We start from the raw sequence: 23,432 nt of genomic DNA on the forward strand, positions 1-23,432 counted from the left end.
GTCTGAGTGATCTCACATACAAGAAGCAGCTGAACATGACCGGTTTCCTGGTCAAATCTCTTGACAGCATACTATCATGAGCACATTCTGAAACCCCTTTCTGTTCTCCAGATGTTTTTCACCACGGGAAATATTTCACCACCAACATAAGCTAAATTTTGCTTTGATATGTCACAAGCAAATCTGTCCTTAGTTGACAGCAAAGCAAAATGTTAATTTGTAATTTCTCAGTGGAATCCAAAGAAATGCAGCCCAAAGGAAGATAGCCTTACCTTTAGGCTGGAGCAGCAGGAGTGGTGGCCTCTAACTGGTGTGGGACCTGGTGGTTCCATCCTGCTCAAAAAGGTCTTGTTTTCCTTAAATGAGGTTTCCCTAATGAAATTTCTTGCCATTGATGAATGTACCCCTGCAAAAAAAAGAAAAAAATAGACCTATGATATTTTAAATCTACCAAACACTGATTAGTCAACAACAGTGGTGATGTAACTATGGTGATGTCACTATTTTTATATTTTGGAGTTTAAAATATGCAAATTCAGCATCCAGAATGAATAGTTTATATAAAATCACAAAAAGATTTATTATTTCCAGTGTGTAATACATTTAAAAGTACCTATAAAAATACTAGACCTCTAGAAACAGAAAAGAGTTATATCCCAAGTTCTCCTTTCTGATCTATTCTGTCATTGTTGCTTCTCTGTGGTTTAGTGTCTGACCTATTCGGACATTCCTGTTGCCTCTCTGTGTATAAGTGTCTGATCTATTGTCATTGTTATTGCTCCTCTGTGTTTTAGTGTTGTAGTACATTTCATGTTGCTAAATTCCATGTTTCTTGTTCCAATTTAGTCTTTGTGCTACCCTTCTGTGGTTTTTTTGTTTTGTTGTATTATATGTTTCACTTGGTTTGACTGATTTAGTTTAGTGTTGATGGTCTCAGGTTTTGTTTCATTCCTGGCTGCATGACCACAGATTGTGTTATGGCTCATAACTTTGAATATGTCATAATAAATGTCTGTCATCTCTGCAAATGCATCCTGCCTCAAACCGCTTAATGTTACAGAATTACCTTAAAAAGGTCTTGTTTTCCTTAAATGAAGTTTCCCTAATTAAATTTGTCTCCAATGATGAATGTACCCCTGCAAAAAAAAAAAAGACCCATGATATTTTATATCTACCACACACTGATTACTGTCAACAACAGTGGTGATGTAACTATAGTGATGTCACCATTTTTGGATTTTGGAGTTTAAAATAATTTGGCCTTCAGAATGAATAGTTTATATAAAATAAATATATTATTTCCAGTATGCAATACATTTAAAAGTAGCTCTAAAAATATTAGACCTCTGGAATACAGTCTGAGGAGACTTTGGTCATGATCTTTGGGAACAAGGTAATATATACCAAAATAAATGTAACACTGCACTGCATATAAAAGAGAAATCATTTTAAAGAATATATACAGGAAAATGTTGGTTTAATGCTTCAGAAAATAAAATATTTTTATGAGTAATATTTTTATTTTCTTATAATCTTGGCAATATAAAACATACGTAATGAAATTAATGTTTGATGTTTGTTATTGTCTTTACAATGTCATTTAGAACCCAGACATATGGCAAATTAGAGCCTCGCCCCCCACGATTGAGCTTATAAGCACAATTTATAAAATTTTGCAATTTATAGAAATGTACTTACTTGCTACTGCCTTTCCTAGAAGCAAGTAATTAGTTTCAATTACAAAAATATCAATAGAATTGTCCTTTAGTGTTACAAACATTTCCTAATATATTTTTCCTAATATATCCCGTACATTATTGATTTGGTATGCTGCTCCAACCACACAATAAGACACTTGTTAACATAATCGAGCACTAGGAAAGAGAGGGCATTAGAAAATCCTCATGCTCTAGGGAGTTTTTCCTTGCCACTGTCACCCTTGGCTTGCTCACTGGGGGCTTGGACTTGGACATTTGTAAAGCTGCTTTGTGACATCTCTTGAAAAAAGTACTATATAAATAAATTAATTAAATATTTTTTTTTATTTTGACTTGTGATCACTTGGTCCTCTGTCTGATACAATGTGCTTTGGAGTCTGGTATCCCATAGTTCTGAAACACCTCCGAGAACATTATTTTTGCAGTCTCAAATACAATGGGAAGAGATGGGAGTCATACAAATCTCACAGTCTTAGATAAACGATCTACAATTGTAAGTATAGTAGTCTGTACTTCAAACACAGACTACTGTGAAATGAAATGTACCATTGTGTGAGACCAGGGTCTTCCAACTTGCATGAGAAATAAGCGATGGGATGGATCTTAGGAGACTTACTGCTTCTCTGGAAAAGAACAGCTCCAACTCCCACCTCTGAAGCATCAACTTCCACCACTTAGGGTTCCGCAGGATCTGGATATCTTAAAACCTGAGCTTCCTACCAAAGTGACTTACAATTATGACTATACAATTATGCCCCAAGTTGCTACTTGGCGGCAGTGGGGCTTTAACTGGCAATCTTCTGATTAGTAGTCGAGTACCTTAACCACTGAACTACCACTGCCATCTAATGAATCCCTTATTAATGATGAGGCATTTATGAGGCCATAAGGCATAACCAGATATTCAGTGTCCAGAATTTGTAATGAAAGCAGTTTTCCACTTGTCTCCCTCCCTTATTCTGACCAAGTTGTACGCCCTCCTTAAATCTTGTTTGGTAGTATTGGGCCCCTCTAATCTGCTCCAATGCAGAAGGAACTAGGCTATGGATATTTGATGTGATCTCATTTAGGCCTTGTTAATCGATGAAAGGGTGAAGACCTTCCTCCATCATGAAGCTTTATGATAAGGCCTCCATAATGTACTCCTCCATTGCTTGATTCTCAGCTAACAAGAGGGGGTGTGGGTGATAGCACAGTCATATGGGCGGTATGGAGGTAAGTTGGCAGCCTTCCTCTTGCTAAAATCCTCTGACAGATCTTGGTATTCCTCCAGTATAACAAAGCCTTCGATGGTTTCAGGGGTTTTGACTGATGTGGAGGCAACAACTACTTTAGGCAAAGTAAGGAAATTGTTCTTACAAAAGGCAGACCAAAAAGTGATGTCGGGTTCCTCCCAGGAACTCACCAGGTTGTGAGCTTGGAGACAAGTATGATGCAAAATCATGGAATAGTTTACCTTAGAGATGATAGGGACTGTACACTGAGTTATATTACCAGATCCATTGGGACTAACATCCAGAGAGTTCACTCTTAGCACTGGAGATATACCGATAGATTCTATATTCAAACTCCTTACAAGTTCCTCCAAAATAAAATTCCCAGCAGTTCCAGAGTCAATTAAAGCTTGAGCAATATCGAAAAGGTCCTTTAGGAGCAATTCAGTCTCCATCACCAATGCCTCAGATTGTGAATGAAGGTTGTCCCACTTACCGCCTTGGTATGTATACACAGCCCAAGACTGTATGGTTGTCAATTTTGCATTGGGTGGTGGAGAGGCATGTTGCTTGGGATGGCTCCCTCTTGCCTCATCCTCTCTCTCTTAATAGTAGATCCAAATGAATAGAAACCTTCATAACCAAGAGATTTGGACTCATCACAACAGACTAATTCTATAACTGGCTGACCACTGAGGCCATGTCTATACACAGTGGTCAAAGCTGCCTCATTCCAGCCACTACTCACAGCCTGTGTCTGGAATTCCAGGGCATATTCTGCAGCCACAAGAGAATCTTGCTGTAGGCTGAACAAAATTTCTCCACTAACCATGACCTCAAAAGGGTGATCAAACACAGCCTAAAACAGGTTTATGAAGACATAATCTTTTGTAATTTCTCTGCCTTCACTCCACACTGCATTGACCCACTCTAGTGCCCACAACAAGGAGATAATAAGGGAAATGCAGATGGACTCTGTACACAGAGGTTGATGTGCAAAATATAATTAACACTGTAGAAGGATTCCCTTACAACCAGTCAGACCTCTGTTATACTCATCAGGTTAGGTAAGACAAAAAGGAGAACTATGGGATGAAGGGATAGTGACAATGTTGGGGCTCTCACCTCGCTAGTAGTTAGCATCTCTATACGATGTGTCAGTTCCATTACTGATGGCACTAGCATGGCGAGTTGTTGCATTTGTCTCATGACAAATGCAACCGTATTGCCCAGAGACAAGACGCTGATGATGCTGTCTTAGTAGCTGGGCTTGCACAGCCAAGGCGTCTGGTGGCAGACTTGGACCTGCTGATTCCATAGATAAATCTTCTGTCAGGGTTTATGAACAGAGACTGAGTTGAATGCAGTAAAGCTTAACTAGTTTAATAGGGGAATTCCAAGAAGTAGTCATAAACAGGCAGAGGTAAATCCAATAGAGGAACAGGGCAAACAAATCCAAAAGGTAACAAGCAAGTGAGTAATCCAAAAACAGGCAAATATGAAATAATCCAGAAGAGCAATAATCCATAGCTCAGAAATATAAGGAAAGCAAATAAGTGTTCACAAAGATGCACAGAAACAAGAGGGCTTATATAAGCAAACATATTAGGGAGAAAAAGATCGGGGTGCAGCTAATAAACAGGAGACTGGGAATGCTCTGGAGGCTCATGGGAAGCACCGTCCGCTGTAGACTGTGTTCTAGCGGAAGGCGTGATACAAGGCTTCTCTTTCCTATTGTTGTGTTGTCAATAATGTAACCCTTCCATTTATAAATAGAATAAGATTCAAAGCCCAGTATCTGCTCCCCTTTCCTACATCAATATGTTTGATCTAATAATGACATAACTTATAAAGTTTAAAATGCCCATATTCTAATCTTTTTTCTTTAGTCTGTATATCAGTGTCAACTTCTTAAATCATATTTAATTAATCATAGTTTTTTACATTAGTCTTTAGACAGGAACTCTAGATCTCTGATTAGTAAGTACGCATTTTGTTTACTGGAATATATATATAAGATTTTTAGAAATAGAGTGAGCAAGTTTGTCAGTTTGTTCAGTAAACAAGAAGTCTGTGATGCATCCTATAACCAGTTACAGACACAAGGCAGACATCTTCCTATAGACAAAAGGATGGATGTATCAATTCTGTACTCCACATGCAAAATATCTGACATCAATATATCTGTATTGTATGTTTAATATTAGATTAACTATTCCAGTTTCAACTATTCAGTTTAAATTATACATAAATCAACGACCTATTTATTAGGAAATATGGACGCTTACACTCTTTACCCAGTAAAACGTTATCAATGACTTTTAAATATACTAAACCAAGTCGCTCTATGTAGTTTACTGGGTTCAATAGTACTAAAGTTTATAGTCTCCAATTTCAAACAGTAGGGCAGCGTCCGCAAATATATGAGCGTAAACCTTTCGAGATGTAGATGTAGTTCGATGGACCGGTGATGGAAGCAGAAGTCATGACAACCGCAGAGTTCCTCCCGAGCGCACTCTACCAAATTAACCGATGCATATTAAGATTTACGGTGTGCCTGGACCCCAGCGCATCTCGGTGACAAATTCACAACCAGGGAATTAAGACCTCAAGCAATAAAAATTGTTTTTTTTTTAACCAAAATTAATCGTCATTATTTAAGGACAATATAGCTAGCCAACAAGAATTTAAATAATCACACTCAAGAAATTTCTAAAGTGCTCAGCAAGGGAAGTGGATGTAAAATGACAGTGAATTGGTAACACAAATCATTTAATGACGATTATTTAGATGCTAATAGCAAGTATTTGGATGCGTTAAAGGAACAGTATTTATATTTAGCGCCACACAAACAACCCAAAACCCCCAGATCTCGAGCAGACCTACTTTTAACAAGCCAGTATTTGATTGTTCTGTTCCATCAAACATCAACCCAAACAGATTTAAATCGTCCACTTCATCACTCGAGGACTGTCCCTTAAGAACAGCGATTAATCTCGACAAAATATATCATATATTTGTTGGTTATTATAAAACAACCCATAATACTCACCAAATCAGACGTCAGTGATAATCGAATTCCCTGTCCCGTCCTCCTAAGGTGTTGAGTAATATGGATATACACGTGGCGTATTCCAGCCAGGAAAAAGAAGCTGATGTGGACAACACGACCGCGCGCACCGCAGGGAAAACTTCCTATAGGGTTTCGGATGAATAACATTAATCATAATCCTTCATCTAGAAGTTATTTCTTAAGGCGTCACCTCCAGTTCTTTCAGTTTCAGGTCAGTTCACAGTGTTTTGAAGTGTTTAAACTTTGACGTAAATCTCTTAGGTTTCCGTCGTTTTAGCAAGGACCTCTGAACAAGTGATAAATCCGAGACAACAGAGAGCAGGTGTATTGGACCTCAATTATTGAATTATTTAAATCCTGTGTAAATGTATTAAGCAAAAAATAAATATATAAACAAACGGTGAACATTTGATTTGACTGTTTTAGGTGTATTCCAGTTACTCAGCACAGGTGGCAAATAAAGCCTCTCGTTGGTTTGAGGGATTAGTGCGTACTAGTGCTGTCGTTCACTAGACATTTTATATAATTAATAGTCCAATATGTGATGCTTACTGCCAACTACAAACTAAATCTGACGTCAGTGTGAAAAAATAACAAGAGAGTAGGATCTTAATGATTAGCAATGCAACACAGGCCTGTCCATTAGTCCTTTACAGCTCCTCAGCGGTTTTAATAATTCTGTTTGTAATCATGTGTCCCAAATTAACTATGAAACCTAGTCTTAAACCAGATCTGGGTATCTTTTGATAAAAACTAACCAAGGGCACATTCTGTCAAGGCTATTAGATTCCTTTTATTTCACAAGTGTGCTTATAGCATGTATGCAATAATATTCGATTTTATTGCATGATTATCATGATTTTAAAGCAAATTTAGGACTGTTCATTTAGGGATTGCCCTTGTGGAGACGAGCACTCAATATAATCTCAGTAAGGTTTTGAAAAATGGTTAGCATAGCAAGACAGGAAAGAGGAAGAGAATTACTTAAATGTTATATACCAAGAAGATGGCTGCCCAGTGATCCAGATTGGTTAAGATTAACATGTGTGAAATATTTCTGCGCAAGCATGTGGAAAACAGTAGGAAGTACGAATTATCTAGATGACTATAAAAGGCAAAACAGATCTTTGCTGAAGACAGCAGCTCAATACAAAATGATTTTTTATAAATACCAAATGATATGTGGTCAAATAACTCATATATACTGAGACCAGGAAATGCTACACATTGAACAGCATTCCAATAAATCTAAAGCAAAATAGTGACGAACATGCCCACTAACTGAAGTGTAAGTAATTTTGTAAGGTTCACGGTAAACTAGCAAGATCTATGCAGATGCTAGAAATTGTTGCTTTAAAATAAATGTTGCTTCCTTAATGGGAACATTTGGGACAGAGCTATCAGCCTTTGAGTATACACACAGTACACATATGAACAGGTCCATCAGAAATGTGCTATACTCAAAGGTCTGCAGGCAAATAAAAGCGTTCACATACATGCCACACTAGACCACCTCAGTAATGTAAGAAAAGATATTCTATTAACTAGCATTTACAATTAACCCAAATGTTGTATATAAGGGCTTCATTTCTATAACCCATGTTGTTCTGAATATATAAATTACATTTATGGCATTTAGCAGACGCTCTTATCCAGAGCGACTTACAAAAGTGATTTAGGATCCTTGCTGGAATTAGAGGTGTAATATTTTAGCAGAAACACAATGGAGACTGTAGCTTCCCTGTTTACTTAATGCATTAATACAACAAACACTAATAAATAGTTCAAGCATATCTGAGACAAAGTTCCTAAAGAACACTATTCAACGCAAGAATATTTTCAAAGAGTTGAGTAAAAAAGAATTTTGAATCTTGCTAGAACTAGACAGGCAAGAAAAGCCACTGTAAGGAACTCCAAAGGCATTACAGACCACCATAACGGATGATAAAACTATATATTTGATAATAGCATGTACACTTCTTAAATCTGGCTTAAATAGAGGGGAGGTGAAAAACATTTGTTGAAAAATCTCATGTCAAATCTGAGCTGAAATTTACCCAAGGATTTGATAAAAGAAAGGTGTAATATAAACAATGAAATGCCTGGAGCACAGTGCTAAGCACACTGGTTTGAGCCAGCCTGACCCTTCATATGACACTGTGGACCATCATCCATACAGGACAGCATGCTGGCAGGACAAGGCTTTGGGCAGGCTTTTCTTCAGCAGGGACAGTACAACTCAGAGTCTTAGGCCAAGTCCCATTTCACCCCTTCCCTCTACCACTTAGCCCCGCCAATCTGTTTCCAAAGCAGCACTTCAACAAAGTGGTTTCACACATACATAACTGCAATGGAACTGCAAATCCAGGGTCAACTAAGCCACATTTGGAACTGTAATGAAAGAAGACTAAAAATAAGTCCATGTTTTACTATTCAGAGTAGGGACTGAAGTTGTTCCCTGCTATGAAATCACCCTAGGTTAGAGGAGAAAGATCACAGCTGTCTTGGTAGGCAGGGTTCTGTAAGAGCTTAGCTGTAGTGTTATTGCTATGCACATAATGGTTCCACAGTGAGCCACAGTACCTCCAAAAAAACATAAATAATCTTATTGCTGTAGCTCGAATCCTCATTCTCTGTGAACATAAAGAAGAACAGGAATGTTCCAGCTGTTCCAGAATTTCTGTATTAATATATGACAGGTTTAAAACTCCTGATTAAAAAAAACATCCTGTAAATGATCCTGCCAGCATAACCACTGTCACCAGATAGTACTTTGCATAAGTCCACACAAAACTGCACTTTTCACTCTTATCTCCTTCCTACCTGATTATCTGTGGTATAACGTAGTGCCATGGTGGCTTCATACCAGGGACAAGAATCACCACTGTTTATAAGCTGTTTATATGCTGTTTATTAGCTGTTTATAAGCTGTTTATATGCTGTTTATTAGCTGTTTATATGCTGTTTATATGCTGTTTATTAGCTATTTATAAGCTGAGCACTTACAATTTTTTGTATTTTTTCTTTGTGCAGCTTTGAGCCTGCAGTCAAAATGTAGAATTAATGCATCTGTGAATTAAATATTGAAGTTGTTGGGTTTTTGTGGGTAAGAAGTCGCTAACATATGAAATTTACATCTCACATCGAGAGACTTTAAGAACTGTCACGCAATGCTCGCTTCCCACAAATCACGGGGTTTGGCCCACCACGTGACTTGGGAAGATATGTTTGTGGACACGCCTGCACATACCTGTACCTCGTCTTGTGTATTTAACCCTTGTTAGTGTGTGCAGTATTGTTGGTCATTGTCGATGTAGCATATGAATTGTAGCTCTATGTGTCAGTCTATGTTTGTGTAATATAGTGTTAAATGTTTAGTGTGCTTGTGTTCATTGTTTGTGTTTATACGAGAGTGCCACTTCAGTCCTCTATATTTTATGTTAATAAATGCTCGTCCACGTCGCTGGAGTCTGTGCGTCCTGGTCCTTGCCCTTTGGCACTCGGGCCACCACGCGTTACAAGAACAAATTAAGACTGAAAGTGACCTGTCAGTTTGGATGCTGCTGCTGTATAATCAGCTGTAGGGTATAGACTATATTAGCACTAAACATGCCTCAGGCCTTAAGAACAATGCAGTGATGCCTAGGTCAACACTAATCATAACTAGATATTAGATATATAACTAGATATATAAACTATAACAGATATTATAGTTTCCTAATTTACACACCTTTGTACTTGGACATAACTAATAGTCTATTCTCTCTCTCTGCAGAGGTACACCCACTCCTGATGTCATGATGTTACTGAGCCTCAACCCATCTCAGCTGCTATGGCTCCTCCAACCAACCCCTGTTGCCCCCCCGGTGTAGCCCACCACACCTCCACCCCAGCCAACTACTTCTCAGTTGGGTTTCGGACCCATGTACATCTTCAAACCCAAACAAGGACTTCTAGAAATCTGGAATAGACATTCATTGTTTATTTTTTAATTTTTTAATATTATTCTTTTCTCTCACTCCTTATTTTGCTCTTTATTGTTTACATTGTTGCTATTGCAGTGTCTGTTGTTGATCAGAGGAGGATGCCCCCCCCCCTTTGAGGCTTGGTTCCTCTCAAGGTTTCTTCCTCGTGCTCTAGTTTTTTTCTTGACAGAGTTGCCCTTGGCTTTCTCACTGGGGACTTGGACTTGAACATTTGTAAACCCCCTTTGTGACAATGGCTGTTGTAAAAAGCACTATATAAATAGATTTGACTTTGACCATCTTATTTTTGTGGTAAAGCCTATTCATAACCTTCTGCATGATTCCTGCATTTCTGTGTATCCTGCACCCACCTGCCATGTTCTGCGTTTAAATATTGCTCACTTCTCCTTATATCCACATCAATTGTTACTTTAAGCCACTACATTTAAATGTCAATGAATGTTTGGCTATGTTCAATAGCTAAATGTGTCTACTGTTGTGTATTGTGCTGTCACTGTATGTATTTATTGTTAAAGTTTGTATTGTTGTGGTATTATTGAAGTACTACTGTAGAATTGTTGGGGTCTTGTTGGAATCTATGGGAAAACATCACACAAGAAAGAACTCGATTATACTTTGTTCATATGACAATAAAAGGCTTTGACTTTAAATTCTTGCCAAATAGGTAATTTTTTAGCCTTTAATCAGAAAATTTGGGATTTTACATAGATGTTATCTACATCCCAACTTGCATAATATAATATAATATAATATAATATAATATAATATAATATAATATAATATAATATAAAATTCCATAGCTTTAAAAAGTTAGCAGGAGGATATTTGGCTCTTGTAGTTTGTATCTCATCATAATGTTGTCATGTAAGCAAATATGCAGCACACACTATATTTCATTCATTAAATGTTTCTTTTTCACTTTTCTCTTCTTAAAAAAAACAAAAAAACAAAAAAACACTGAATACCACAGCATTTGACACACATTTTTTTAAAACTGTATTCACATTACAACATCCACAATGTTCAGCTTGGGACAAGTTCTAATAATCTCAATCTATATTTACTGCATAGGGTTAGGGTTAACCCTATATTTAATGTATAATACATTATAACAAGAGGCACTTCCAGCTTGTCTGGCCATAGAGGAGCTACAGTATAGTGTCTAAATTATAAAACAGTAAAAATAAATAATGTTTTTTCAAAAGACATTTGTTATTGTCCTTTCTCTGCCCACTCTGCTTTTACCTATACAGCACATTGTTTTGTACAAAATGGAGCAATCAGCAATAAAATGACTCTTTCACTCAACTACTGGTGAACTGAATACTGGTGAATTACACAGCTCCCATTTTTATAGGTATTGCTACATGTATTAAGTGCAACATACTAGTGAGAAGAAAAATAATGATTTAGTTAGTGAGGTGCCCACTACATATATAAAAGTACAAGTCTCATATCTCACTTTGAGAGAAGTGTAAAACTTGTTTTGATGAACGAGTGCCCAGTGACTACATTTAATAGATGCAGACAGATTACGACAAATGCACTTACAAAAGGGACTAAACCACTCATGAACAGGAAAAAATATAGATTAGAATAACAGTGAAGGAAGAAGTCTGTTTTTCAGAAAAGGTGTAACACTACGCCCACAGTACTATAATACTTGTGAAAAAGCATCTATGCTTCTTGTAGTCAATGCAAGGTGGATGAGTCTGGCACGTTTGCTAAGTTTACCCTGATGTTTGAGTATGCAAACTTTCACACAACTCTGGAATAAGTCTGGAGGTATTCCAACAATACACTTGGGTGTTTAGGCTCACGAAACTGAAATGCCTTTACCCCTTGTTTGACAATAGTAAAATGCTATGTACATGACGTGTATTCTACACTTATCAATGGAACAATAAAACAAGCAAAACACACACACAAATATCAATTCAAACTTATCAAAAGGAAATGTGCCTTTGAATGAGCTGTGTGTAATGCACATGATGACAGACATACAAAAGAGAAGCCTGATCTGACTGAAAGCAAGGCAAACAAATGGAGGGACATGAAACAGGCACAGTGAAACAGCTGCAATCAACATAAACACACACACACACACACACACACACACAAACACACACACTTAAATTGAGAGTGCATGTATTTCTTCTGCAAAGTTTCTTGGGTGTTGTAGTACACGTTGCTGGATACAGGAAAAGCAGGTAATTGTGAAGTCAAGACTGAATGATTGAAAATCCTGCTAATTAGGTCAAATTAAAGTTCCATCCTGGTCTTCAAGTTCAAAGACACAGTGTAACACTAAGACATCGTATATACCAGTGACCTTTAACCCATCAAAAGTTTCATTTGATTCCAATGTCACTAGTATGTTGAATTACTACTAGTAATTTAATAGGTGGGTCAGTTTAATGATCAAAATATAAATCACACAAGAAGCCTTAGCAAAATAAAATGTTTTGAAGTTTGATGAAGCAGCAGTGAAGGCTAAGAATATTTTGTTTAATCTTTTTATGTAACTAGATAAGTATAATTACAAATATGGGTATAGTAGTGAAGTATAGTGCTTGCGTGTTCACCTCTCCAAGCCAGTTCATCTCTCTACAAAAGCTTGTGCTAAAGATTAAAATGCCATAAATTAATCAGATGGCATGTGAGAATATTCCTCAAATACTGTCATGAATATGGGAAGATTAATCAGTGTTGGAACAGTGATTGAATCAATGGACCTGTTTTGTTTTTTTTCAGAGGATTTTCACAAATCTGCCTTCTAACATGCACCTGCTTTTTCTAAAAACTTGACCCTGAAATTCATGGTTTTTTTTTTCTAAAAAGGTTATACTTATATCTTACCCATACCCTAATATGGATACACACACACACACACACACACACACACACACACACACACAAATACAACACACCTGTTATAAATAAACATGTACACATAAATATGCTTCATGAACCACCATTGCTCACCAGGTCATTGGCCTATGATGTCAGTCATCGACACTGGAGTTCTAAAGTTCATTTTGACCCTTAAAAAGCCCTAACCATTCAGAGGATGTTCAGAAAATGATAGTGTGGTATATGCTGGATAAAGTTAAAGGAACATTGACAGTGTTGTATACTTTTGATAAAGTTAAAGGAACATTTTGAACTCTTATTTGGCATGCAGAATTTCATTATTTGGAGGAAAAACATTTGTGCCCTATTTCAAAATATAACTAGTATTCATAAAAATACATTGGTCTACAGAATGTGTCAGTATTGCTTCAGTAATCAATTGAATTCTTTCCTGCCATACAGGTTAATGGTATTAAAGCCCACATGGCACTGCAAACGAAAGGGAGATTTCCTAAAGAGTGAGACAGACATATCTCACCTCACAGTACTGCTCTATGTCTCACCATGCAGGAGTGCTTGTTTGCAGTGTGCTATGTCTCATGCCTGAGTGGGGAGCTCCCATGCATTGTTAGGGTGGGGACCTCTTATCTGCTCACATGTCTGTGCTCAAAACTACAGGCATATAGGACATGGAGACCACATGGTTTGCTGGAGTGTGAGTGGCCTTCATGGTCTGAAGAGAGTGCATGACTGTAGGGACCGTGAGAGTGTGACTGTAGGGACCGTGAGAGTGTGACTGTAGGGACTGTGAGAGTGTGACTGTAGGGACCGTGAAAGTGTGACTGTAGGGACCGTGAAAGTGTGACTGTAGGGACCGTGAAAGTGTGACTGTAGGGACTGTGAGAGTGTGACTGTAGGGACCGTGAGAGTGTGACTGTAGGGACCGTGAGATTGTGACTGTAAGGACCGTGAGAGTGCATGACTGTAGGGACCGTGAAAGTGTGACTGTAGGGACTGTGAAAGTGTGACTGTAGGGACTGTGAGAGTGTGACTGTAGGGACTGTGAAAGTGTGACTGTAGGGACCGTGAAAGTGTGACTGTAGGGACTGTGAGAGTGTGACTGTAGGGACTGTGAAAGTGTGACTGTAGGGACCGTGAAAGTGTGACTATAGGGACCGTGAGAGTGTGACTGTAGGGACTGTGAAAGTGTGACTGTAGGGACCGTGAAAGTGTGACTGTAGGGACTGTGAGAGTGTGACTGTAGGGACTGTGAGAGTGTGACTGTAGGGACTGTGAAAGTGTGACTGTAGGGACTGTGAAAGTGTGACTGTAGGGACCGTGAGAGTGCATGACTGTAGGGACCGTGAAAGTGTGACTGTAGGGACCGTGAGAGTGTGACTGTAGGGACTGTGAAAGTGTGACTGTAGGGACCGTGAGAGAGTGACTGTAGGGACCATGAGAGCCCTTTGATTGCTCTTTTGCTCCAAGCCATGCCACACCATTTTTTTTTTTTGTTTGTTTTAGATTATTGGAACTTGTCAGAGGCTCTTATGCTTCTGCTTCTGTGCAAATGTGAGTGAGACTGGAGGGACCATACCAGCATTTAGAAGCGCCATTGGATGACTAAGATTCTACAGTAAGAAATGTCTCTTTCAAATAAAGAAGGTTAAAATGGCAGGACAGGTGTAACTGTGGGTTTACACATTAGCTCAGTTTTCAGTAAGCTCTTTATGCCGCTACATTGCATACTTCATCGTTAAAGAATCATACAAAATGCTTAACTGTGTATGTTCAAATTTGAAAGTATTTTTAAAGCTTCCTTGTACAAAATAGTGAAGCCTTTACTGACTTTATGAAAATGAGCTAACCATATTTAAAGACAAGAAATTCCCAATTTACCCAAGGTGAACTGTCAGAAAAAAGTAAAATAAACTAAAAGTTACACAATATTTACAGTGCTGTTGTCTCCTGAAGATCAGATGCTTGAGATCCCAAAAAAAATTATGAGGAACACAAACAGAGGAAATTTAGATTAGCAGAAAAAGGAGCTACAAGTCCACATGGACCTTGGCTAGGCTGACACTGTAGCTGCTGTAGGCCATGGTGCATACCACATACCACCCCCTTATCAAAACACACATTACATCTGCAGCATTTTAAATACACACTGTTCCAGACCCTTCTGAGTGAGACAAACTCCCTTCCAGATGTGCTCAAAAGGCCTGGTGTCATCAGTGCAGAAAATCTCCTTCTCAGTGTCAGGGATAGGGTTAGGGTTATATGATCTCCTTCTCATTGTCAGGGTCAGGGTTAGGGTTATATGATCTCCTTCTCATTGTCAGGGTCAGGGTTAGGGTTATAGAATCTCCTTCTCATTGTCAGGGATAGGGTTAGGGTTATATGATCTCCTTCTCATTGTCAGGGTCAGGGTTAGGGTTATATGATCTCCTTCTCATTGTCAGGGTCAGGGTTAGGGTTATATAATCTCCTTCTCAGTGTCAGGGTCAGGGTTAGGGTTATAGAATCTCCTTCTCAGTGTCAGGGTTAGGGTTAGGGTTATAGAATCTCCTTCTCAGTGTCAGGGTTATTGTTAGGGTTATATAATCTCCTTCTCAGTGTCAGGGTTATGGTTATATAATCTTCTTCTCAGGGTCAGGGTTATTGTTAGGGTTATAGAATCTCCTTCTCAGTGTCAGGGATAGGGTTAGGGTTATAGAATCTCCTTCTCAGTGTCAGGGTTAGGGTTAGGGTTATATAATCTCCTTCTCAGTGTCAGGGTCAGGGTTAGGATTAGAGAATCTCCTTCTCAGGGTCAGGGTTATTGTTAGGGCTATAGAATCTCCTTCTCAGTGTCAGGGTCAGGGTTAGGGTTAGAGAATCTCCTTCTCAGGGTCAGGGTTATTGTTAGGGTTATAGAATCTCCTTCTCAGTGTCAGGGATAGGGTTAGGGTCATAGAATCTCCTTCTCAGTGTCAGGGATAGGGTTAGGGTTATAGAATCTCCTTCTCAGTGTCAGGGTTATTGTTAGGGTTATAGAATCTCCTTCTCAGTGTCAGGGTCAGGGTTAGGGTTATATAATCTCCTTCTCAGTGTCATGGTTATGGTTATATAATCTTCTTCTCAGTGTCAGGGTTAGGGTTAGGGTTATAGAATCTTCTTCTCAGTGTCAGGGATAGGGTTAGGGTTGTAGAATCTCCTTCTCAGTGTCAGGGTCAGGGTTAGGGTTATATAATCTCCTTCTCAGTGTCTGGGTCAGGGTTAGGATTATATAATCTCCTTCTCATTGTCAGGGTCAGGGTTAGGGTTAGAGAATCTCCTTCTCAGGGTCAGGGTTATTGTTAGGGCTATACAATCTCCTTCTCAATGTCAAGGTCAGGGTTAGGGTTATACAATCTCCTTCTCAATGTCAAGGTCAGGGTTAGGGTTATACAATCTCCTTCTCAGTGTCTGGGTCAGGGTTAAGGTTATAGAACCTCCTTCTCAGTGTCCTAATGTGAGCCTCTGCGACATGAGGCTCCTCAGAAAATGCACGATAATCATGGCCTGAAGGGCAGATCATTGAGACCCTTGTCATGGAGGTTAGATGACACCTCAACATGATGTTGGAGTGTGAGATAGAAAGTTAATCAAGGTATGATGTAAAAAATACAATAAAATAACATAATATAAAATAAAATTCCACCCTATTGTAAACCCTGACATCTAATCCCCTTTCCAACAGATTTGTCCCATCTTGCTTTCTTTAGGCACATGTTCCCCTAAAACATCTACAGTGTTGTGTCTAAGTGATGTGCTGGCAACCGTTTATCAAAAGTCCTGTTTTGTAAATAAAAGCTTTCTAACAATGTTCTCGACTGATACAGATGATAAGTCTCTTCTGATCTCCTTTGCGTTGATCTGTCGAGGACTCATTCTTGCATCATTTATTTTTCTACAGTTTCTGCGTCTTGATTTATAGTCTTCTGATGTTGTTTGGTCAGTTGCTCAAACTCTGTGGGTCGCTGGCTCTCTTCAGGCTGGGTTTCCTTCCCTGATGCTACCTTTCGTTCCGCTTCTAATGGCCCTATTTCCTTTCTGTATATTTCTTCCTCCTGGTCTTCCATTAGCCCTGCTTTGCTTCCTGTCTCCTCCTCCTCTTCATGAATGGCCAGGATCGGCTCAGAAGGGTTGCTGAGACATGACGACTGCTCCTCATCTGTTTGCCCTTGGTTCTCTTCAGCAATGACTTTTTTCCACATCTCATGATTCTCTAAGAGGTGCTGGGTGATCTGGCAGAAGACCTTTTGTCGCTTTTTGGGCATCAGTTTCTCTGCAAAAATTATAAAAATATTATGTCCAATTTTTGGCTGTAAAACATCATTTCTAACATCAATTACATACTCTGAAACACACAAAATGTACACAGTGGATGTGAGCATACGGGACTGCTCAGAGCTGGTGGAAGCATCTTCTTCAGTTGTGTCCTCATCTTCTTCATCGGTCTCCTCCATACCACGTCCTTCTTCATCCTCATTGGGTAGAAGCTCCACCCACTGGCCAGGCATGAGTGCCGCTGTGTCATAGGAGCTGCACAGTGGCCCAACGATGTGTGTAATAAAGGACTCCTGCAGTTTGGCAAGCTGTGGCCTCGAGCGGTCCATGAAGGGGCTGATGGGTAATCCCAAACTGGCTTCTTCATCACCCTGATAAACAAAATGAATGGAAAGGCAATGTAACATCAGTACCTGATGTGAAATAAGTGTTAAACAAGATGCTGTGCACAACATGAGGAACTAAATAGATATTCATAACTCCATACTGCCACTTATTTAATTATATTAGTGTTGATGTGATTGTTAATTCTATTAATGTTGATGTGATTGTTAAATGTGACAGTGTTTATGTGATTGTTAATTATGACAGTGTTGATGTGACTTAATTATGATAGTTGATGTGATTGCTAATTATAATAGTGTTAATGTGGATGTTGTTTCTTTGCCCGTGTCATGAAACTGGTCTTTGTACTGTTACGAGTTATCTTAACCAGGCTGATGTATACATGCTTCCCAACTTCACTGTTTACATAAAGTTTTTTATGAAGTTTTTTTCCTTTTTCAAAATATGCTGTTGTTGATATTTCAACACATTTTAGACTATATTACAAAGACATCATTTGATTCATAGTATGTTGGCATTGCTCTACACACAGACTTCCCTTTTAAGCAATTTTAAGTAGATAAAAAATTAATTACTTCACTAGCTACATTGGTGTAATGACAGCATGCTGTAAATGTTGACACAGAAGGTCTCTAGTTCATAGAATAACGCCTTGCAACCGCAGTGCTGGTAAAAACTAGATCAAAAGCAGATTTAGCACTTAGCATTAGCTAATAGAATATGTGTGCTTCATGATATCAGGGCATAAACAAACAGAGCTGAACCATGGCTGCCAAGGCCTGCTATTGCCAAGACAACCATGGATAATGCCATTCAAAGGCCCCTAATGTATGTTTAGTTCCGTCAGGAACTAAAGGGGGGGGGGGGGGTACGACATTTGCATCATTCATTTTTGGCTGCTTTTGAAACTGTTTGAATGAGGTCTGCAGCTATCATGTGACAGGGCTCGCTAATGTAGTCATGTGACAGGGCTCTGTAATGCAACTAGGTCACATCATCTCTCTGCTTGTTACCATTACAAATGTACTTTCTGTCACACACACCACTTACCACGACAGACCTTTCAGAGGGTATGGCTTACAGAGTTTTAGAAAATAGTTTTATTTGTATAGTTAATTATTCATGATACTAATAACAAACAAAAAAAAACATTTTTATTATTTTTGTTTTTAATGCTGTTCATTGCTGTCAGAATTACATCTTCAGCACTGCTGTTTCCAGGAAACACCACATCAGCTTCTCTGTAGCCACTGAGGGTCAGTATTATTGAGGCAGCAACCAGTTACTATGGATATAAAGCTGTATTATTCCAGAAAAAATACAAAGTGTTACTAGGAATCTTTTGGTGCAGTTGCTAAGATTTCACTTAGTAAAGCTAGGGGTGTGAAAATACATCCATATTTATTAGAATATTATTATTGTACATCATGATAATATCCAGTAAAGAATGCACTAAAGTTTAGAACAAAATTCTACTAATATAAATATCTACTTTCAAAATGCAGATACCAAAGTGACTCCTCATACACAGCAGTGTGAGGCTGAGGTGAGGAGGTGTATTGGAGAAGCAGACATTGGAAGTACACTAGTTATGGAACACTAGTTATTGTACACTAGTTATAGGACAGTAGTTATGGTACATTAGTTACAGTACACTAGTTATAGTATACTAGTTATGGTGCACTAGTAAATTGTACTGTAATTTATACAATAGAATTGTACTATAATTGATGCATTAGTTATAGTACACTAGTTACGGTACACTAGTTACAGTACACTAGTTAGTTAGAGTGCACTAGTTATGGTACACTAGTTACGGTACACTAGTTACGGTACACTAGTTATAGTATACAAGTTATGGTATATTGCCAGTTAGTAGTTAGCCCGTTCTCAAGACAAACCCTGGAAAAATGACCTTATCCCTCACTTTCCATAATCCATCAGAACTGTACTATAATTGATACATTAAAATTGTATTATAATTGATACACTAGAAGTGCCCTATAATAGATACACTAGGGTTGTACTATAATTGATACATTAAAATGGTACTATAATCAATGCACTAGAATAATCCTGACCCTATAATTGAATCCTGGTGAAATTTCAGATTTCAGAATGCTCTGATCACTTACCAAAGAATCATACTGTATAATGTGAGCGTTATACCCCTATTTGCTACTAAATAGCTTGTGCAGATAAAGGATACAGAGAAAAACACATGCATATAAGACTGCATTACAAACATTTACGGAAGCAACTTACAATTATGATTGAGTACAACTTGAGCAACTGAAGGTTAAAAGCCTTGCTCAGGGGCCCAACAGTGGCAGTGGTGGGGCACGAACCAGCAACCTTCCAATTACAAGTCAAGTACCTTAACCACTAAGCTACCACTACCTATGTAAAGTTAAATGTAAATGTAATTACAAACCTGCTCATAGAACTCATTAACAATGCCTTCTGTCCACTGGAGATGGAGATCTTTGTGCTTCAGGGGCCCGTTAATGTCAGCCATCTTAATGCACATCTGGCAGACCAAGAGCCGGTCATTCTCATTGGACCAGTCAATACCCGAACAACTGTCATGCCCCACCTGTATCAAAATGACAACATAGAAGTTAAGGTTAATATTTCCTTTAGGATTTATCTGAAGATAGAAAGTAAAAGATCACCTTAGCATTGAACTCTGCCAAAAAGTCAAAGTGCTTCTTCAGGTCGGTAGCCAGGATGGCCTCAATGACCAGAAACCGAAAGCGTTTGAACTCCACATGGTTCAGGTGGACAAGGAAGTTGTATTCTGGCCGGGACATGAAGAGGTTCCATGCAGAGGCAGCGTGATGATTCTCCAGAACCGAGCGATCATTGTACAGCACCGCCTACACAGACCAGAAAGGCCAAGTCAGTATACAATGTATATGAACATCACTGAACAATATTACCAGTACTACTGAGACACCCCCCCACCCCCCTGTAATATTTTCAGTACTACTGACAGACCCTCAGTAATATTATCAGTACTAATGACAGACCCTCAGTACTAAATCTGTTTCAGAACAACTGGATTAGTCTTTAAAAAACAGCTGGTAATTGTGTCCATTGCCTGAAAATAAAGTTAATAAAACTGTCTAGTTTGATTTTGATGATAAGTGGGATTGTTTAATGAGTGTTAAATTCCATGTTAAATTTACAGGACTCCATAGTTGTGCAAACCCAGATCATAGCAACCCTAACCCTAACTAACCCTAACCATAACTAGCCCTAACCCTAGCCCTAATTAACCATAACTTTGACAGTTTGCTAATATCTCTATACTGATATAAAAGCAAGTAAGAAGCCATTCATTCACGCTCAGTACACAGCTATCTACAGTCACAGACAGGTTAGGCTTAGAGTTAGTTATGGTTAGGGTTAGTTAGGATTAAGGTTAGGGTTAAGGTTAGTTATAATTAGTTAGCATTAGTTAGTGTAACCCTAACCCTAACTAACCCTAGGGTTAGGGTTAGTTAATTAAATCGCTGTTTTAATGTCACGCTCCTCTTCATTTTTCTTTGTTTCCTAAATGTTTGCTAAAACCAGCTTTTGCTTCTGCAGCCAGTCTCACAGACCATCTATGACCTTGCATGTCAAAATGTCAAGGGCTCCCCCTTTAGGTGAGCTGACTCAGATTTACCCACAATCAAACAAATGGAGCTTCACCTTAGTTTAGTTACTGCACAAGGAACTAACATTTGTCATTGTATGACGAGCCTTAAATAGTACACTATGTAAAACATCAATGAATACACATGGGCAGTGGTAGCTCAGTAGTTAAAGTACTTGACTAGTAACAAGGTTGCCAGTTCAAGTTACACCACAGCCACTGTTGGGCCCCTGAGCAAGACCCTTAACCCTCAATTACTCAAGTGGTATTCAGTCATAACTGTAAGTTGATTTGGATAAAAGTGTCAACTAAATGCTGCAAATGTATTTGTTACCAATAGATACAAAGTTCAGACAGTTTGTGCTGTGTACAGTTCAAAACATTTTTACAATATATAACTTTAATTTCAACATTTATACCGATGTTCACTCCAAAACAATGATATTAATTATCACAACCCTGTCTAGAACTTGATTATTTTTTTGGATACTAGTTGTACTTCATCAAATTATCACATTTTTAAAATAATAAGACAAACAGGTGCATGTTCTGACTGAACGCTGGTTATTGACAGAATTTAGTTTAAACAGATAATTAGATAATTGTGTGTACATCTGTACTGACATTTTCCTGATGTGCCCTACCTGTGGAGCACTGGTGGCTACAAGGAAGGCGTTTGTCCTGCCTGGATGGTCGTAGTCGTGCATAGCAGCGGCTACATACAGTGCCATCAGTTCCAGAGCAGGAATGAGCCCTGACAAACAGCCATAGTCCTTCTCTGTCTTTGGACAGGTCTTAGAGAACAAATAACCCATGTGACCATGAGTGATTCCACTGATAGTCTCTACACAAATATGGAGAGAGGAAGGAACATTAGAATATTAAGCTTGGAATACACACACACACACACACACACACACACACACACACACACGTGCGCGTGCGCACATGTGCACGCACATGCACATGCACACGCACACACAATCATAGTTACATAGGCCTTTGTCAAACAGATAAAGACCATGTTGCGGTATTACTGGAAATGCTTAAAAATTGCCTAAAGAGGCTCTACAAGTGGTAATTATCGTTCTTTTTACCAGAGTCAGCGACTGATCCAGAGTTGTGGGCCAGCACTGGCAAGCCAGGCACTGGCTGTGTGGTTAGATACCAGACTGCATGGAGGACATCTGTTGCATGGATTCTGTTGTGATCTGAAGAAGGAAAGAGGATCAAGTACTAAACAAAGCCATTAGGGGGCGCTTCAGAGGCACAATAAGAAGATGTGCCTTTTTATGTACATGAGTCTATGCTCCCCCTGGTGCTGAGTTTATGCTATTACAATAAAAATAAATAAGGTAAATTTATTTAGCTATACTTTTCCATAACAATATCAAAATTAATTCAACTGTAAACAGTTTGTCATCCTCTGAATGAAAACTGAGCAGATTTCATGCAAAATCCATCATTGCCATTTCTCACTTACATGGAATGTCCCTGTAACCATTCTCCAAGGCATGAAAGTAATTCATAAATTCCCTTACTGGAATCTTGAAGGTTTCAAAAAGGCTGGTATCTTCAAACAGCCTATAAGATACCTGTGGCACACAATCACAGATTTACATGTCATCCATAATGAACATCTGACAGGTAAACTGACAAAGGCAGAATGTTCTTGAAATAAAGTATGTGTATTTTATGGTTTTGGTGAGTTGGCATTTATCCTGTCTTTTTGTCTTAGTTTTGTTCTTTTTTGTTCTCTTTTATAAGACACAATTAGATCAGTATACAGTCTGAATAAAATAAAGGCTTTGGTGCTGCCAGGGTTAGACTACATATTTTGTATGCAGTCTTAAAGACAATACACATTTTTGCCTTAATTTTAGTCTTAGTCTTAGTTTACCTTAGCAACTGTCATTATCTATCTATCTATCTATCTATCTATCTATCTATATCTCTCTCTCTCTCTCTCTCTCTCTCTCTCTCTCTCTATATATATATATATATATATATATATATATATATATATATATATATATATATATATATATGGCTAAGTATACAACTCACCTGGCTTAGAATACGACCACACTTGCCACTGGTTTTCTCCAAGAGGCTGAAGATTGGGAAGTTCCAACTGCTGATCTGATTCATAAGAGGCTCCAAGCCCTCCATCACCAGTGGCTCTGGGGCCAGAACAGGCTTGTCCTGGAAGGGAACAGTACAGGGTTCAGGGGATGGATCACATACTGTTACACCAGCTGTAGGATCCTAAAGAGATTAACACGAGCA

The 23,432-nt window shown here is 38.6% G+C and overlaps 2 protein-coding genes across 6 annotated transcripts in view; both read right to left on the reverse strand.

Moving 5' to 3' along the window:
• The window catches only part of slco1c1 (solute carrier organic anion transporter family, member 1C1), a 30,734-nt gene extending 24,653 nt beyond the window's left edge, over positions 1-6,081 (reverse strand). The window contains exons 1-3 of one of the 2 annotated variants that reach the window (XM_027025621.3): positions 4,058-4,562; positions 1,067-1,136; positions 273-406 (exon numbers count right to left, since the gene is read on the reverse strand). In XM_027025621.3, coding sequence (XP_026881422.2) covers positions 273-392 — 120 coding nt within the window. In that variant the 5' untranslated portion in view covers positions 393-406; positions 1,067-1,136; positions 4,058-4,562. Of the gene's footprint in view, positions 1-272; positions 407-1,066; positions 1,137-4,057; positions 4,563-5,984 lie in introns of those variants that run through there. The other variant, XM_081722984.1, reaches the window with a different exon arrangement.
• Positions 6,082-10,628: 4,547 nt separating this feature from the next.
• Positions 10,629-23,432, reverse strand: part of pde3a (phosphodiesterase 3A, cGMP-inhibited) — a 72,228-nt gene continuing 59,424 nt past the window's right edge. For 3 of the 4 annotated variants that reach the window (XM_081722722.1, XM_081722721.1, XM_081722723.1), the window contains exons 10-17: positions 23,211-23,348; positions 22,627-22,738; positions 22,241-22,354; positions 21,788-21,987; positions 20,176-20,379; positions 19,935-20,096; positions 17,265-17,526; positions 10,629-17,153 (exon numbers count right to left, since the gene is read on the reverse strand). In XM_081722722.1, the coding sequence (XP_081578848.1) occupies positions 16,768-17,153; positions 17,265-17,526; positions 19,935-20,096; positions 20,176-20,379; positions 21,788-21,987; positions 22,241-22,354; positions 22,627-22,738; positions 23,211-23,348 (1,578 nt within the window). In that variant the 3' untranslated portion in view covers positions 10,629-16,767. Of the gene's footprint in view, positions 17,154-17,236; positions 17,527-19,934; positions 20,097-20,175; positions 20,380-21,787; positions 21,988-22,240; positions 22,355-22,626; positions 22,739-23,210; positions 23,349-23,432 lie in introns of all 4 variants that reach the window. The other variant, XM_081722724.1, reaches the window with a different exon arrangement.

This window comes from Electrophorus electricus, chromosome 11 (genome assembly GCF_041902795.1).
Source record: "Electrophorus electricus isolate QZ-2024a chromosome 11, ASM4190279v1, whole genome shotgun sequence".
Classification (NCBI taxonomy): Eukaryota; Metazoa; Chordata; class Actinopteri; order Gymnotiformes; family Gymnotidae; genus Electrophorus; species Electrophorus electricus.